At 44.9% G+C, this 18,114-nt stretch overlaps 1 protein-coding gene across 4 annotated transcripts in view; it reads right to left on the bottom strand.

Moving 5' to 3' along the window:
• agrn (agrin) overlaps window positions 1-18,114 on the bottom strand; it is a 347,396-nt gene that overhangs the window by 141,417 nt on the left and 187,865 nt on the right. For all 4 annotated transcript variants that reach the window (XM_080763911.1, XM_080763912.1, XM_080763913.1 and 1 more), the window contains one exon: window positions 16,886-17,101. In XM_080763911.1, the coding sequence (XP_080620037.1) occupies window positions 16,886-17,101 (216 nt within the window). The remainder of the gene's footprint in view (window positions 1-16,885; window positions 17,102-18,114) is intronic.

Here is an 18,114-nt window from a genome sequence, read left to right as displayed (position 1 = left end):
GTTCTTCATGGTGCTTGCAGTGTATAAGAGACAAAGCAGGGGGTTTGCAGCTAATCAAATGTACTGATGCAATGAGCAATGGTGTCTGTGGGGGGGGTGATCCAATCACCACTACTTGTTATTGCTAGAAGGAGAGACGGAAAGTACACTCACGCACGCACGCACCAAAGTTTACCTCTGAGAGACCTGTGAGGTCCATTATTACACTCTCCATTTTCAAGTAAACACTCCAGGGTTTTTCTGTGCAGGAGCTGGTGGAGTAAGAAAGACAATAACGGAGGAAAGATAGGAAGGAGAACCAGTGTGGAGGGAGAGAGAGGAGGGTGGGTTGGGGTCTGTACAGCTGAAAGACAGATGCGTAAAGTGGGAGATTAAACAAGCGGCCTGTAGCAATATCTACTACTGTAGCAATATATCTATCTATCTATCTATCTATCTATCTATCTATCTACAGTATCTATCTAGAGGGGTCTACTATAGTAATGAGCATTGCGCCTGTCACTGTCACGCGCAGAGCAAGTTCAGTCAGGAAACCTCAGTGCAGTCGCTGCCGGCCGTTAATTGGGCCACCTCAGCATCACGCTCTCATCCACATGATTCACTCAACCAATCACACACTCACTCCATCTTCATACCGGCTACATAAACTGGAAGGTTTGCACTCTTCCCCCTGCTTGCTTGCTTGCCTGCTGCTGCTATATCTGCTGCGCTGCTGTATACAAACCTTGCTGCTCACCATCCTCCACCCCAGCTACCACTTGTCGTTTTGGATCTAGGGGATTCGGAGTCCCTATGGCCGGGACTGATGCGCTTGATCTGAGTACCTAAAAAGCAGATCCAATTCATCGCCAAACCATAATAAATATTTGCTCATTTATATTCAATAAATATCTATTCCATCCATTCTTGAGTTGTCCTGACAAGGAGGGGTCTACTATAGTACTGTCTGTACTGTGGGGACAGGGGTCTACTATAGTACTGTCTGTACTGTGGGGACAGGGGTCTACTATAGTACTGTCTGTACTGTGAGGACAGGGGTCTACTATAGTACTGTCTGTACTGTGAGGACAGAGGTCTACTATAGTACTGTCTGTACTGTGGGGACAGGGGTCTGCTATAGTACTGTCTGTACTGTGGGGACAGGGGTCTGCTATAGTACTGTCTGTACTGTGGGGACAGGGGTCTACTATAGTACTGTCTGTACTGTGGGGACAGAGGTCTCCTATAGTACTGTCTGTACTGTGGGGACAGGGGTCTACTATAGTACTGTCTGTACTGTGAGGACAGAGGTCTGCTATAGTACTGTCTGTACTGTGGGGACAGGGGTCTGCTATAGTACTGTCTGTACTGTGGGGACAGTGGGGTCTTGAACTTCTTGCATTGTGTGTTTGATGTAGTTCTTCAAAGAGCTCTGTTTGACTGCAGCTGTCGCTTTCTTTTATATGCTCTGGTGTTTGCCCCCGAGGACGGAAAATCTGCCACAAAAGAGGCCCTTACAGTGCAGGGCTCTTGGCCACGATCACATAAGTGTGCGTGTGTGTGTGTGTGTGTGTGTGTGTGTGTGTGTGTGTGTGTGTGTGTGTGTGTGTGTGTGTGTGTGTGTGTGTGTGTGCGCACGCAAACCTGGCGCAGAGCTCATGCATGTTTGTGGTGTCTGAGAGTGTCTGCAGTGTAGATAGATAGGTTGTGGAGGATCATATAGCAGATTGTGTGGTAGGTGGATGCAAGGTTAGCGCTGTGGCTAACAGCTGTGTAAGTGCAGGATAAGTTACTTATAGCAAACTACTACATTTTTTAAACTTCACCCACACATCTATTTGGTTCTCTCATTTTCATTTATTTTCTTCTTTTCATATGCTAAACAACCTGCAACCCAAAATAGACCCCCCCCCCCCCCTGTCACTATTCCACAGGGTGTTAATATTACAGAAAACTCTTAAGACCATTTCACAGATATGCTCTGCTTTCATGCCGCCAGTCATTTTGTCATGTAAGTGTCATTCATTCCCGTCAAGGCGGTGCTATCTGGGCTTTGAAAGGACCTCTAAGGCACAACGGGGGACAACAGATGTAATGGATGTGTGACGCCAGGCGGGGGCCTATTCATTTCCACTGGGAAGGAAGAAAAGACGACGCAGGATTAAACCACCTGACGCCTGCCATCCTTATTTTGGTGCAAACATGTTCCCAAAAAATTAAAACGATTTCAGACACACTTACACACTTGTAAGTTCAATTACGTCAGCTTATTGTATCAATGTGTATGTGTGCGTGGATGCATGTGTGCGTGTGCGTGGATGCATGTGTGCGTGTGTGGATGCGTGCGTGCGTGGATGCATGTTTGCCTGCGTAAGCAAGTGTGAATTATGATGATTATATTTACATGTAGGCAGTTCACTCACTCTGCATTTATCCAAAGTGCAAGCACGCATTGATGTGCAACAGAAAAAATAATTGATCTACAGCACAGGACAGTGTAGTCATTAAATAATTGATCTACTACACAGGACAGTGTAGTCATTAGCCGACCCTGATAGCTAAAAGGCCAGATATGATTAGAGGAGGTTTCACCGCTCATCACTGCCCGCTTGGGCCCGCTGCCGCCATTGGCTGCTTCTTAATCAGGAGCTAATGAAAGGAGACTTGTAGTTGTGGCTCATGCACCACTTAGACTACATGCATCTCCTCTTTCTACAAAAAAGGGGGAAAAAAGAGAAAGAAAAAGAAAAGGCGCAAAACTAATGAGCTCTTAATAGCCCTGCTGGCTGGGGGATTCTCTGGTCTGTCACGGCACGGAGCGATCTGCTTATTCCGTTGGATGGCGGAGGCCTGATCCATAATCTATAACTACAGACTAAATTATCGGTTAGGAGACACAGCTGCTGCTCATCATTTGCTCTTTAATTCGCTCTGATGCTGTTTGCCTGCATGCAGTGCGACAGTAAGAGATGCAGGGAGCTTCCGCTGAGTCCACGGGTCACACTGTTAACACCGTCCCAGGTGGAAACTCCTTCAAAACATAATTTGTTTCTGGCCGTGGGCGTGTGTGCGTGCCTCGAGGATGCTGAGGGAGCCGCTGGTGCCTCCTGTAAGAGTCCTTTCAGTCTCTATTGGCTCATTATATAAATGTAGCCTCGAATCAACAAGCTGCGTACTGTACGTACGGCCATGGCTAAAGAGCCATGGCCCGATAGGCAAGTAGTAACGCAGTCATCTATAGCCTACAGCCGTCGTCCCCCCACCTGGAAGCGCGTCCACGGACACCAGCCAGGAGCTACTGTATAGGCTCGACTGACTGAGGGGACTTCCACCCCAGGCAGGGTACGTGCTGTCGAGTACGCCCAGTGCCGTAGTAACACATCCAGCCGTGTTTCTGTATTTTCCCTTAATAACGTAAGCCCTATACTGTATACTTTTTTAGTTTGACCAATTTTCACTTTATTTTAGTTTTTACCTTAACCCTACTTCTAGTCCTATAAGCTAACCTCTAGCGCAGTGCTTCTCAACATGGGGTTCCCTCCGGGTTCCTAGTGGGCTGTATAACTCTGAGAGTTGTGGGAGTCCTTGAAATAAAAGAAAGTTTGAGAACCACTGCTCTAGTGACACGACTTGACCTTCAAAACCTTGCCGCAATGCGACGCTTTGCAAACATGGTTCTCGTTGGCAAACGCTACGGTCATACTAGGGAGTATAAAGCCGGCTTTACCAGGCAGGGAGGCCGCCGGCGGCTATAGCGTCTGTTTGAGGTTTGAGGCACAGCCACAGAGGAGAGACAGGGATTAAGAGGAAACTGTGTGGGTGGGAACTAACAGAAAGAGAATGAAGCAATACAAAAATACGACTATGAAAATACTGGATCAAAGTAGCTTGGTTTTATCTCATTCTCTTTGTGGCTATAGTGTCATTAGCAGTGTGGAATAATTATCTTGAATAATACTTATCCAGCTGCCAGTGACACAACTACATGACTGTGACCTTTGCGTAGTGTACCCTCTTCTAACCTTGCACATTCTCCACAGAATGGCTCTCTTCCTTCACTAGGCTGGTGTATAGCTGGTGTAAATTTGAATTTTGTTATTATTTTTCACGTCATGATTATGAATTGAATACCCAGTACCTGAATGGAAACAAGACCGCAAGGACTTTTTTAGGTGATAACCTTTTCGACATTTCTGCCTAATAAAGTATTCAATCAATCAATCAATCAATCAAAAGTTGTACATCTATAGGGATGCAACAATTAACTGAACTAATAGGCTAGATTATTAAAACAACAATTAATTTAAAAAAAGAATATAGAAGAATATAGCAAATTGCAACAAAAATAATCAACAGTTACAGCCCAGTGGAAATATGGCAATGGCAACGTTGCCTTGGTCAGAGAACTGAACACTGTCCTGAGTGTCTCTGTACAGAGAACTACATGAACACTGTCCTGAGTGTCTCTGTACAGAGAACTACATGAACACTGTCCTGAGTGTCCTGTGTGTCTCTGTACTTCTTGCTCGTGCAATAAACTTCAAGGTTCTTTATTATTTGTCTCCCGAGGAAGAAATGTGTCTTAGACAAAGGGCCGGCATAAGCGTAGCCCTTATGCCCATGTCGCCGCAGAGCAGCGCCAATAACGTGTCTCTGTCTCCCTTTGCCTCTAATATACTGTACGTGCTGACCTCGACCGACAGCTTGTTAATGTGCAGTGAGTTATGAAGAATGTGAGTTATTCATTTACGTACTCCACTGAGGACTTGTGTTTTTGGATCGGATGAAGTGAGGTCCTTCAAATGAAATGCAGACATCCATCCGACCCAAGTGGCTATTTCAGCGTTTGCGTTTCGGTTCAGTATCAGGGTGGCTAATGTTAGGCAAAAGACGGACACTCTCTCAATCCCCGGCCCGCACTTTACTTGCAGTACCACTACATTAATGATGCGCAGCCTGTTTAGCTAGTTCAGGCAGACAAGAAGGCAACTACCTGATCAGGTGACTAGTCACGTGCAGTCTTTACCTGATCAGAGCGGCTATTTAAACTTCTCTGCCTAACTGCTCATTCCTGGCTTCTGCTGTGCGGACGTGCTGCTAACCTGATGCTCATGAAGTTTCTCAAATCCCACCGCCTCCCCAGCATCCACCTGTAGGCTCTGTTTCTAGATCCCCCCGGGGGGTTTAATTCATTCCCTGTAATTCCATTTTGGCTTAATTAAAATGTTGATATTACAGGGAATTAATATAGAGTTGTTTGACTGAACTGGGAATAACAAAACAACAAACTAATAATACAAAGATGATACATGACTTATACATGCATATCGCACAATGGTTTGTAAGAATGGAAAGTAGAATGTCGGAGTCGTTGAAATAAAATAATGAAAGCTAAATTAAATAAAAACGATAACTGTGAAGCCTGATCTTTATGTACTCAGACAAATAGCCAATCTACAGTACAAGCTCACAACGGGTCATGTACAGTATTTGACGCGTTGTGAGCCTGTGGAAGCAGGGCTATTTTTGCTGCTCTATGATGGAACATGAATACCACATAATGGTGGCAGTGGGCTGTAGAAAGAGCCATTGTGATGTGAATGGTGTTGAGTGAGAGGACTGAGAGGACAACCAGTGGAGAAAGCATGCCGCATCTATTGTGTTATTGCATGCGATTACATGTGGAGTGACAGTGGAGTGCTACATTTGTGACCCTACAACTCAAATGGGCCAGAGCACAAAGAGACCAATATTGGTATCAATGGGGGTTGAATTGGTAAATGTATTGTATCTGCTAAGAGCTGTTTTACCCCTCCCCCTCTGCGCACGTGCACACTGCACACGCGTCGCACGCACGCACGCACACACAGGTGAAGCACATCATTTGGCAACTGCGCACCAGCATTTACCAGATAACTGCAGCCATTGTTGCCTCACACACACACGTACAGTACACAAAACTGAAGAATGCGACCATTGTCTGGTGGGACGTTGGTTGTTAGACTTCTATTTTCAACGCCCGCCTCCCTCGCTTTTCTTCCCATCTACCCTCGCAGTTGAGGGAGGGAAAAAAATAACAAATAACTATGTATTATTCAGCAGTAGCATAAATGCATAAATCATTATAAAGTGTCAAACATGGTCCTTTGTCACGTATTAAGCAAGAGTGTGTGTGTGTGTGTGTGTGTGTGTGTGTGTGTGTGTGTGTGTGTGTGTGTGTGTGCGTGCGTGCGTGCGTGCGTGCGTGCGTGCGTGCGTGCGTGCGTGCGTGTGTGTTATATAATTTGCGTTATCGCAGCTTCAGCCGAGCAGCAAGCCTTGCGGGTCTTGGAGAGGTAAGCAGTTGAGATGAGAGGGAGAGGGCGAGAGAGGGAGAGAGAGAGAGAGAGAGAGGATAAGAAAGAGTTGTGAAAATAGAACGAGGATTTGTCTAACAAGTATCTGTAGATGGATGACAACTGGATGAGAGCAGAAATGGAGTAAGAATACAGATAGCGGATTCTAGCAAAGCACATTACAGTCTTTCCATTTATATGCGTGTGTGTGTGTGTGTGTGTGTGTATGCGTGTGCGTGTGCGTGTGTGTGTGTGTGTGTGTGTGTGTGTGTGTGTGTACAGATACAGTATGTACTGTGCGTGCGTGCATGCATGCGTGCGTGCGTGTGCATTTTAATTACTATATTTGTCCCCACAAATAATAGTAGAATGGTACTAGAGAACTAGACATTGTGAGAACAATAACTGTCCCGGTGCTCTCAAGTTATATGGTACAAAAATATTGGGGAGTTAGGCTTATAAAAGTAATAAAACGATTAGGGTAAGAGTAGTGGATGAAAGGTTAGGTCGCTGTGGGTTGAGTTTTTCTTTTCAATACCGTCCTAAAACATTTTGTTCCTCACAAGTATAGTAATACAAACGTGCGCGCTGCGTGCGTGCGTGTGTGCGTCAACATGCACAGCACTGTAGCTACAGATTGTCAGGCCGCCCTTACGGTGGTCATGAATACCAAGTGAGAGTTAGAGCCCCGGGGGAAATGAAAGACTAACTGCAGGAGTTCTTCACATTGACCCCTCGCCTCTGCATACGGCACGCACGCACACAGACACACACACACACACACACACACACACACACACACACACACACTGTGCTGCGTGTGCATGTGTGTGTGTTACTGGATATATGCAGCGGCTCTCGTCTTTCCCATCTTTGTGCATGGGGACTAGAAAACGGTATTCTCACAAGCGGAGAGAGATAAGCATTAAGTCAACCGTCTTCCGGCTACGGTATGAAGCCTATTTGGAGCAGTGGTGCGGTGCACAACCTGTCCGGCCGTGAGGATGTTGCAAATAATTGGCAAAACACTTGAGTTTTCATTGAGATATCAATACATACTGTGGGATGTTAGTGCCATTGATTCTAATCTGTCTGTCTGTCTGTCTGTCTGTCTGTCTGTCTGTCTGTCTGTGCAAAGGTAAATGTGGAAGTCCTGAAATGTCCCTTCAAGGCACATGTTGACTTTTGGTCCTTTTTTAGATAGTTTTGAAGAGAGAAAGAGTAACAGAATTCATTCTGTGTCCCTATAGTGAGTCTGGCAGCTATCAGAGACACAGAGAGAGAGGAGATGTGACACCTCTGCCGTCACAAGGAGCAGGTGTCTCTCACCCCCCACACTGCTCTGGCAGAATCAAAAGTCATTTACACCTGTGTCACATGTCTCCACCACCAGTGCACCCTGCCGACGCCAGACAGTTACTAAGCATTTACTCAACTACTTTTTCTTTGTAACTTTTCATACTTCTATTCCACTACATTTATTTGGCAGCTTTAGTTACTAATTACTTTATAGAGTTAAATCCTTAGTACAAAACATACGTACATTAACCTCCTAAGTTCTATTTTATACATTTCACAAAAGTTTGACATATTTTGAAACGTTTGTACTTATTGTACGTATTCTGATTCCAATAATGTTGTACTTTATGTCTGTTTAATGTGTAAACAGAGCAATGTCACATTGCAACTTGGACAAAAATTGTCATTTGCAGTTAGAAACTATTGTTAAAAATACACTTATTTTATGTAGTCACGTAAAACAAATAATAGCATTTTATTTTGTTTAAAGGCAGTTACTTTGTTCACATGTAAAGTAAGCTGGAGGTCAACTCGGTACAGAGTTGTGTACAGGAATACACAACATGATTAGTAGTCCTTGGTTGTATTCCACTGGACATCCTTCTGTTGTCACAACAGCTGCTTTAACTCTCCCAGAGTTAAATCAACACAGAGGATTTTACTGTGTGGCCCCAAAGCCTCAGCGATGCCTTAACGACCGCCTTAACTAGTGGCGGGACGAGACAGAAAGTACGGCCGGAGTAAAAGTGTCGGTGGTGAGTTGCGGTGCGGGCTTGGAGCCCAGGGCAACGGCGTTTCTACCACAACACTATTTCAGAAGAACATCGAGAGGAATGCGATTTTGAAAGCTTCATTGTGATTCATCGTGGGTATCGTGCTGAGGAACATCACACACATGGTGCAATAAAGAGTTTCATTCTTTTATCAGGAGAGATTTGAATCTTTGAGGGCTTTTGTCTTTTATGTTTTGTCTGTTTTTTTTGTATGTGAGAGCTTTTCAGTATTAGCGCTGTGATGTGTGTGTACCGTTTTTTTACTTTAATGTGAAAGCCTCTACCGCAGGCTGTATCTAATCATGATGATGTTGATGATGTATCCAGTGTTGAATCTTTAGTTGTGCTTTCTAAACGCACGCACGCACGCCACACACACACACACACACACACACACACACACACACACACACACACACACACACACACACACACACACACACACACACACACACACACACACACACACACACACACACACACACACACACACACACACACACAAACAGTAAAGTCTCACAAGTACCCACAGTCATTTACACTACATTTTAATTTTGTCAAATCTTAAACAGAGAGCAGCAAAGGGGGTAATTAAGTCATTAATGTAATGACCAGTGACCACCCATTGGCAGCAGCAGCAGCACAGCATTGGAGGCTGTGTAATGCAGATAGGGCCAGGGAGTTTAGATAGCCTTGTTAATGTTCAACTGATTGCACCGGGCTGTGTGATTTTGTACCACTGTAGGCAGAGAGAGAGAGAGAGAGAGAGAGAGAGAGAGAGAGATAGATAGAGAGATTCAGAGAGGGAGATAATTGTGTTTTTAAAATTTAGTTTTTTTAGTTTTTTGTTAGCAATAATCGAATGTTTTGCATTTTGTATTAATACTGATAATCACTTAAATACATAATTATTCATCTAATAATGGCTTGCATAAATTTGAGTAATAACAATAATAATAATACATTAATTAATAAATATTGAGGGGGGATTTGCAAAGGTTATTTGGAATACTACTCCTATGATGGTGTAAACAAAAATATGTTTAATGTCATAGTGGCCAATTAAAAATGCTAATTTGTAATTATAAGTATAAGCTGCATGTGTCGATATGGGACTTGAGGGAGTGAGAACACTGTGTATGTGTGTGTGTGTGTGTGTGTGTGTGTGTGTGTGTGTGTGTGTGTGTGTGTGCGTGTGTGTGTGCGCGCGTGCGTACAGTATGTGCGCGTGTCCACGTGAGACGATGAGGATGTGTTTTGACAGGCAGACAAATGGACGGATGGACTGACTGAGGTGGAGTGGGTTTACAAGCTGCTGCTTTTCTCCTTGACTGGAAGGAGAGACGCAAAGCCTGTTGGAACCCAAGAGATAAGACTCTACCAGCCACACTGAGAGAGAGAGAGAGAGAGGCAGTGGGCTGCATTTATTGTCTTCACTCTCTGTGAGCGCACTCGCGTGCACACGCAGCCAATCGATGGGCAGCATTGACCCTCTGACCCGTCTTTTTGCACCACTAGTTGCATTCTTCACGTTCCACAACGGTGGGCTCTCGAAATGAGTTCTGTAGCCACTGTTCCCTGCATGTGTATTTACCGCTCCAACCGTCCCAAGCTCAACATTAGGAGAGCTAACAAACACGCATTCCTACACTCCCTCAGCCCAGTGTAGCAGGCCCCTATGCACGATCTGTACGAATGCACACACGCACGCACGCACACTATTACCATACTTGTAAAGACATCGTTATTTTGGGAATGGAATTTTCTGAATGCCAATTTTACAACTTCTTGCAATTTTTAACACCAGCTCTAAAGCTGAAAATAGCCAATGTACAAACTCACAATGCGTGGCAGTGTTATTTTCTGTGCAACACCGGCACAAAACCAAGTATAAATCAGGCATAACCACTAAACCTAACCTCTAAATGCTTAATCCTAACCTCAACCTGAATATTTTCCAAATTGTAACTCCAAAAATTTCATTTTTATGCTTCCCTTTGCTGTCTTGCCTTTTTCTTTTTACAGCAGACCAACCCCCACACGGTCTCCGGCAGGGCCAATTTACACACAGTCCGTTCTTTTAATTCAGATAATATCCTCAGCCCATTATCTTCTTACCGCTTGGCTGCTTGACCTGCCAGAAATGTGACCCCTGGCCGATCCCAAATCGCTCGATCTCCGACAGGAGAGAGATAACGAAGAGGCTTGAGCTGTTTGCTCCCTTCCGACCGTAACGAGAAGGGTTGAGTGAATGCTCGAGTAGAGAAGAGCGCCAGGGGCTGTTTGAGCGCCCAGGTGTCAAGGAGGTGAAGTCTTTCTTTGGGGGGCCTTGGGGGCAAAGGGATTTAGGGATACCTCACCTCGGTACTTAAACTCTGTAACCACAGGGTCAGCATCATTAGCATGCAGCCACACCAGCGCAGGAACACTGGAAGAGGTTTTATTTAGTTTCTCATAGAATTCCAGCTAATTCTGTGTGTGGTGTGTGTTGCAGGAAAGCTATTCCTTATTTAAACATATAGTCATCCTATGCGGTCGTGGGCGTACGATCTGGTCATCCCAGCTTAGTAAGATGTTCAAAGTAAAAATATTTAGGACGACCGTTGAGCCGATTCTACTCTATGGCTCCGAGACAAGGACACTTTCAAAGAAATTAGAGAATCGGTTGGATGGCCCTTACACCCGCCTTCTAATGAGAGTGCAAAATCTGTCTTAGACTAATACTAATCTAATATACAGCAACCTTCCCCGTGTTTCTTCACTAGTCCAATCCAGAAGAACACAGTTTGCCTGCCACTGCTACAGAGCTGACAATGGGGTTAGATCTTCCCTTCTTCTCTGGAGTCCTGCCTCAAAGCAGACCAGAGGTAGAAAACTGTCGTTCCCTGATGTCATCGCTAGGGACACATGCATCAGTAAGCAGGAACTGGGGATGGCAATGAAGAACCGGAAAGTCTGGCGTGGCATTGTGAAATGCACAATGCTCACAACCCAGAGACATGTTGTAGCTTGCAGATCCACTCTTTACAGTGCAACAGCCACACGTGACTAACTCTGTGTCAGGCGATATGGGGTTTGATGTCCCATTCTGCTAGTGTTGCAAATACTGATAAAACTGCTACTCCTGTGGTCCTTCTGCTCTTCCTGCTATAGTGAATGGTTCGCTGGTAATGCCAGCAGACGTAGCATGGCTACAACGGAACGATGCTGCGTACGCAAAATCATTTGCTGACAGACATTATGGTCTGCAAGGAGAAGGCTGGGCCGAGAAGACGCAAAGGATACAAAAAGGCAGATACCGTTTCCGATGTGCTATGCCTGATACTGTATATAGTACTTTGCGTGTCTGTGTCGGTTATATCTGGTGCACGACACGCGCGGCCAAGGATAACTCAGGCTTTACGGGAGAAAAGTGCCATGATATGGAGTTCCCAGATAAGCCGACAGTACAGTATGTGTCTTTTGGGGATAAATCATGAAAACAGATGGAGGGTAATATTATATGCAGCAACACCGGTATGGCACCACTTAAAAGGGCAAATGAAAGCTTGGGCTTATTCATACTGTACACTCGGTTTAGAATCAATTTGCCAGACAAACAGTACATTCAGGCTAAGTAATATCAGCTAATGCTGATATTCTATACAGCTGTTGTCGCTTGGAGCTGCGGTCGTACAGTGGCTGGCTTAGGCAGCATGAGGATGATGATGACTGATGAAGACTCCCATTGGCTTAGGTGGCGTTTCGGGGTATGGGGTCAGACTCCCATTGGCTTAAGTGGCGTTTCAGGGTATGGTGTCAGACTCCCATTGGCTTAGGCAGCATGAGGATGATGATGACTGATGAAGACTAGGTCCCTTACATTTCATGAGCTTTCATTAGTCAGGTTTCACCTGACAAAAAGCAGATGTACAAGCTCACAAGATGTTGAATCATGACGCATTGTGAGCTTGTGGATCATCTATTTTTGCTTTGTGTGCATGCAACTATCGTACGATTCGACAAAGTATAAAATGGAAAATATGACACTTGTTTCTAGTAAAATGCTGTACAGTATCATGTATAAAACTAAAATTTCACTTTGAAAATAAATTATGTGTCGGAAGGATCGGCACTCCCAACTGTCAGAGCAGATAGATTTGAATTGGACTTGTTTCCGCGAAGCAGTCGCCAATTCACTTACATTGATGACCCGCTCTCCTACACACGCACACGCACACGCACACGCACACGCACACACACACACACACACAACCCAGTACACCCCAAATCGAACGTGGCTTTGCACAAAAGCTCCAATTCGAACACGCCAATCTTACAGGTAAAAGCTCTGCTCATGCTGTCTCTTCTTGTCATTCCATCTGTCCGTCTTTCTCCATCAGCGCCAACTCTATAATCTCAGGAGGAGCGACCTCTCTAGATGTACTGTCTCTAGATCAGATGTACTGGCTGCAAACCCTTGTGCTTTTGGTATACGCAGCATAGCAAAGGGAGCAGCTTATTGCCTTGATTGACTTTGAGCTTTTCACCCCTTTATAAGAACACCTTTTTCTGGGCTTCTCTGGCCAGCAAGCCGACCCTCTATTATACGTCGATTTAAAGAAGTGGCCTTGCGTCACGTCGGAGGCTTTTCAACAAGACTCTTTCAATAAGGAAAGGTAAATAAACCTGCGGAATGGGTCGAGATAAGAAGACTCTTTGCAGTGGCTGCGGTGCACGCCGTTCACCTCACCAGAGCATTGAGAAAAATATAGTGCGAGCTGAATAATAAAGGTGAGAAACGCAGGGTCTGTCTCCAACACACAAAACGGACACTTGTCTCTGAAAGTCATGGAAACAGAGTGTTCCGTCCTCCAGCGATGAAATAAATTGGGATCCAACAAGTCAAGAGTGGTTTGAGGTCGCCTGCATGCGGGAAAGTCTCTCCAAAACCAGGAATGGACGAATGCCTGACAGCCAATTCAAAATGCAGACCCTGAGCCTGCAGTCGTACTGTAAGTGAGACGTCCAAATAACCTAATTATAAGTGTGAACACCATCGTATAGCGAACCCGCCACTGCATATACAGTAACAGACGACTGCAAATGCCATCGCAAAGAGCTTAGAGTTCAACTTTTACCTTGAACAGCTCACTGAAAAATAGCTAAACAGTGTAGCTACTGTACTACTTATTAGCTGTGCATTTTTGCGTGTAGGTTTTAGTCTCCTGCCCTAAAAGAATACTGACAGATAAGTACAAGATAAGGAGCATTTTTCACTTTCTCCATATTCTGTGTACGACATGACATCGGATAACGCGGCAAATTTAGGATAAGCGACTGAGGGGTGGCGGGGGGAGTTAAATTAGCACTCAGGATTCCGTAGTGTATAGGGGGGACGTGCTGAGAGGCAGGACATGTCAGGATTCTTCTTCCTTCCTATTGGCAGCAGGCGAGGTGAGTAATTATAGTGCTTCTGATGGCACATTCCTCCACAGGCCATCATTATAGCTCTAACACAGTCTCTCTCTCTCTCTCTCTCTCTCTCTAACTAAATTCTCTTTTTTGTTCCCAGTTTCTCTCCAGATCACTTTTTCCCTGGGTTTCTGTTTTAATCCGTACCTTTGTTTCTCTCTCCGTTTCTTGCATGGTTTCTCGTTTCATTCCCCCTGTTTCCATTCCTGCGTTAGAGGTCGCTCACCTGGTTTCTCCCCCTCCTCCCTCTCATTATATTCACTTCTTGGCGGAGCGACGTATACCCAAACCTCTAGTGTTCCCTTACATTTAGACTAGCTGCGTAAAGTCGCCTACAAATTCATCGTTTAAACATCAGTGAAATTAGTCACTGCACACATCCCTACTAACTCTCTAATCCATCCACCTTCCTCCTCTCTGCCCAGAGGTATCTGGTCAGCAAGCTTGTTACTAGTGCGGCCACGCAGCCGGCACTGCAATCAGACCCCCAGATTAGTGCTGCGTCCACGTCTGCCCTGCCAAATCACACATTGTTGCTGTGGCCACTGTGTTGTGACTCTGGCAGGCGTCCGGCTGTCCCCTCAGTGTGCTGGATCTTGATGGGCCGTGCTAAAGAGAAGTAATGACAGCTAGCCCATCGTCTGCCACCGGGGCCAAAGGCTATAATACACATTGGACGACTACCAAGCGGCGCAGGCGGATTTGTTGCTGCTAGGGGCTGGAGTGAGAGGGAGGGGGGGCAGGTGGCGCTTAAGCAGCGGGAGCACAGCCATATTGGACAGACAATGGATTCGACATAATGGGGACTTGTTTTATTAGCACCGGATAAAGACAGGAAGACAGAGAGGACGACAAAAGGCTTGTTGTATCCATTTACGCGACAATAACGGGGACTTACTGTCGCTCGGAGACTCGCCGCTTTGTGTTCGGCTGGCAGACGAGTCATGTTAGCCTCTCTGTCCCACACATCACAACAATTGAGTCCTGTTTGCATTATGCTCAACCCGAGCCTGCCACCATTGCATGCAGGCGTAAATGGGGTGTAAGCGATATTCTTTTGGGTCAAATATCTGTTCAATAGCTCTATATTCCGATTGTTCAGTAGCAGTATATATCTAGCTCTTTAATAAACTGATAAAGTTGGTATTCCGACCTGAAAATGTATATTGTGTTCACGAAAAAGCGGGAGAAACGGTAAGATCCTCGTTACTGAACAAAGACTCTATAGCAATGGTTACTTTTGGAATATGGAGTTTTAACTTTTTTTTATCACTTATGCTCCCTTAAAGCAGTCTAGTTACCTGAAAGCCATCTGTGGTACGTTAAACTAACAGACGTGTATCATTAGTGCCTGAAATAGCTTTGGTGGTCTCTTTCAGAGATGGACTGATCTTCTTGTCTGGCATTAAGAAACCGCTCAAAGCCCACAAACCACACACATTTTCTCTTTCTAGGGTTCCACACAACTTATAGAGTTACTGTAAAAGAGGGGCTTTCAGTTACAGTAATATTAGAATGCGGCAGACACATGGGCGATGCAAAGTCTATTCTGAAACCATTAGAATGAGTTGAGGTAAAACAAAGAAAAACACCAATCTCATCCCCAATCTGCCATGGCCATGTCAGCCATACAATAGCTTTCTACACGGCAAGTGTTACATTGAACTCTTAGTGGACAAATAAAACCAAATGGACTTGCAATGGTCCATTTTGTTACATTCGTACACTCAGTTACACGTGACTGGTGGGAATAAGGAAGAAATTTATATTTTACTGGTTAGGATCACAGGAATACTGTGTGGGAATACTTTCAGGCTGAAAGTTATGCAACACAGAGCTCTAAACCAGCTCAAGAATGAAACATAAAGCTTATTTCGGTGACGCAGAAATTTAGTTTTTTGAGGGACACAATGGAAATCCAACTGAAGGAATGTAGGCAACTATTGATGAACAAAAATAGAAGCATTAGCACTATTGGACTCACAAAACTCACACATGGCAGGACTTGCATTAAAGATGACTTATTGAAAATTATTTTTCTGGATATGTGTTTGAAAGAAACTGCTGTTGGATTCACCTCTTCAAGAGTGACCGGCTATCTCTGTCTCCTCGCTGCAGTTCTTTAACCCATTAATGGGCGGGAACTATTGAAAAATAGCAGATCTACAAGCTCATAGCACGCCACCGTGGCACGCTACGAGCTTGTAGGTCTGCTATTTTTGAAAAATCGTTAAAATGTGGCGCAAATCATTGAATATATATTTCAGAGCGAACATTTTTAACTAACATTTTTGCTTCTGGGGGGTCCCTGGAACTACATATTTTGAGATGGGGGTCCGTGGCCCAATAGAGATAATTCTGGGGGTCCTTGACATGAAAAACGTTGAGCACCACTGACATAGAAACATTATGTTTTTCAGAAAAATGTTAGGATTTAGAAGCCTTTTTTTTAATCGACCTCAGTCCAAAATGGGTTAATACAGCCTGCCTGCACTGATTTGCATTTTGCACCTGCTTTCATTCCACGCAAATCTGACCATCACAAATTGCGTGAGCGGAATCCAGCAAATTGTGTAATCAACCACATATCTCCCCCTGTTAATACAGTGGCATGAAAACCCAAGGCTGATTGAATGGTTTGTTTTCCTATTATTATACTGGTTTAGTTTAATTTAGATTTTCTGAAAAGCAATAACACCCAGGTTAGAACATTGGGAGGATGCTACAGCAGTGCTCATTTTGTGACAGCAAATTTCGATTTTTGTCGACACTAATGTATTTTGGCGGGCCACGCTCGCGTCACGCGTTGTGAGCTTGTAGATCTGCTATTTTCAGAGCATGAGCACATCCAAACAAAAAATTAAATATAAACATAAAATGAGTTGTCTTTTAGTTCTACTGGACAGTCCCTCCCTAAAATGTAGTTTTTACGAAATTGTCAAGATTCGTTTTAATCATCATCGTTTTAGTTTTCATCAGTGAAAAAAGGTAGTCGACGAACATATTTGGCCGAAACACTGGTCTCCAGTGGTGCATGGTACTCACAGCAGGGTCCTTTGCGCAGCACCTTGATGCGTCTCTGCGTGTTGCACTGGGCCTTCTCCAGCTCACACTCGTTGGAGTAGGTGGAGGAGTCGGAGCCGCACACGGGCGCCACCACCGACGGACACGCCACCTTCTTGCACACGCACTCTCCTCGGGCGGGGTTGGCGGGGTCGCGCTCGCACACGGCGCTGAAGCCGCACAGCATGCCTCTGCAGCCTGCGGAGGAAGAGAGACGAGGACATGTTGTGGGTCAGTGTCGTGTCGGGTAAGAGCAGGTCGATTTGTGTGTTCACAGCATCACATGAAGTCGTGTTAGTGTAGCTCCAACCCCCGTGAAGTTCCCTTAAAGCTGTATAGCAAACCAGTTCCAACAATCCAGATCCAATTTTAACGAACGTTTATACAATATTCATTCATACAATATACCGTACAGAAATGTGGACCTGTATGGCGAGTTGGGGACCTAGCACAGGTCACAGACAGAAGTCAGAGAGAGAAGGTTGAGGCTGGCAGGGCACTGCGTCAGGTTTCCCAGAACTTGAGGCAAGTAAATTGACTCTCTGGGAGTCAACCCAGGGCAAAGCCAGGAGGGGAAAGAAGCGTACCACCTACGTAGACGCACTGTGGCACGACATCTTAGCTAACAATATCCAGGAACTAGGCAACCAGGCACAATCAAGGGATTACATTAATTTCGCTCCTATGCCACCAAAATATGGAACGCCCTACCAACAGTCATTAAGACATGCAAATCCCTTGACTCCTTCAAAACTGCTCTCAATGGGCACCTACGGACGGCTGCAATTCGAAACTGGCCCCCGTAAAATTTGAATCCCCCACCCACCCCCGTTTCCCCTCACTGTATATGTTTCTTTTCCCTTTTTACCTCCTATGATGATTTATTTTTTACTATATAATGTTTTGATGAATTGAAAATGGTGGGCCCTATTGTAAACAAGTGTAATGCTTTATGGTGTCGTCCACTCACTGTTAACAGTTTTTGTATTGAGTTGTACTTGAAATGTACTGTAATTCTGTAAACTGTTAATAAATCAATCAATCAATCACCTAATGAACCTGAGCGATCCAGGAATCCCGAGTTGGTGTTGGCTAGACCTCACTCTCGCAGTAACTAACTAACTATACCATATATCTGCTGTGGTTGGTCTCCCTACTCTTCCATGGAGAAATGTAGTCACTGGTGTAGGCTATAGACAGTGACACATGCT

Source organism: Protomyctophum bolini, assembly GCF_963924005.1.
Source record: "Protomyctophum bolini genome assembly, chromosome: 5".
NCBI classification, from domain to species: Eukaryota; Metazoa; Chordata; class Actinopteri; order Myctophiformes; family Myctophidae; genus Protomyctophum; species Protomyctophum bolini.
Note: the sequence above shows the minus strand (reverse complement) of the source record. Positions and strands in the feature narration are given on the sequence as shown.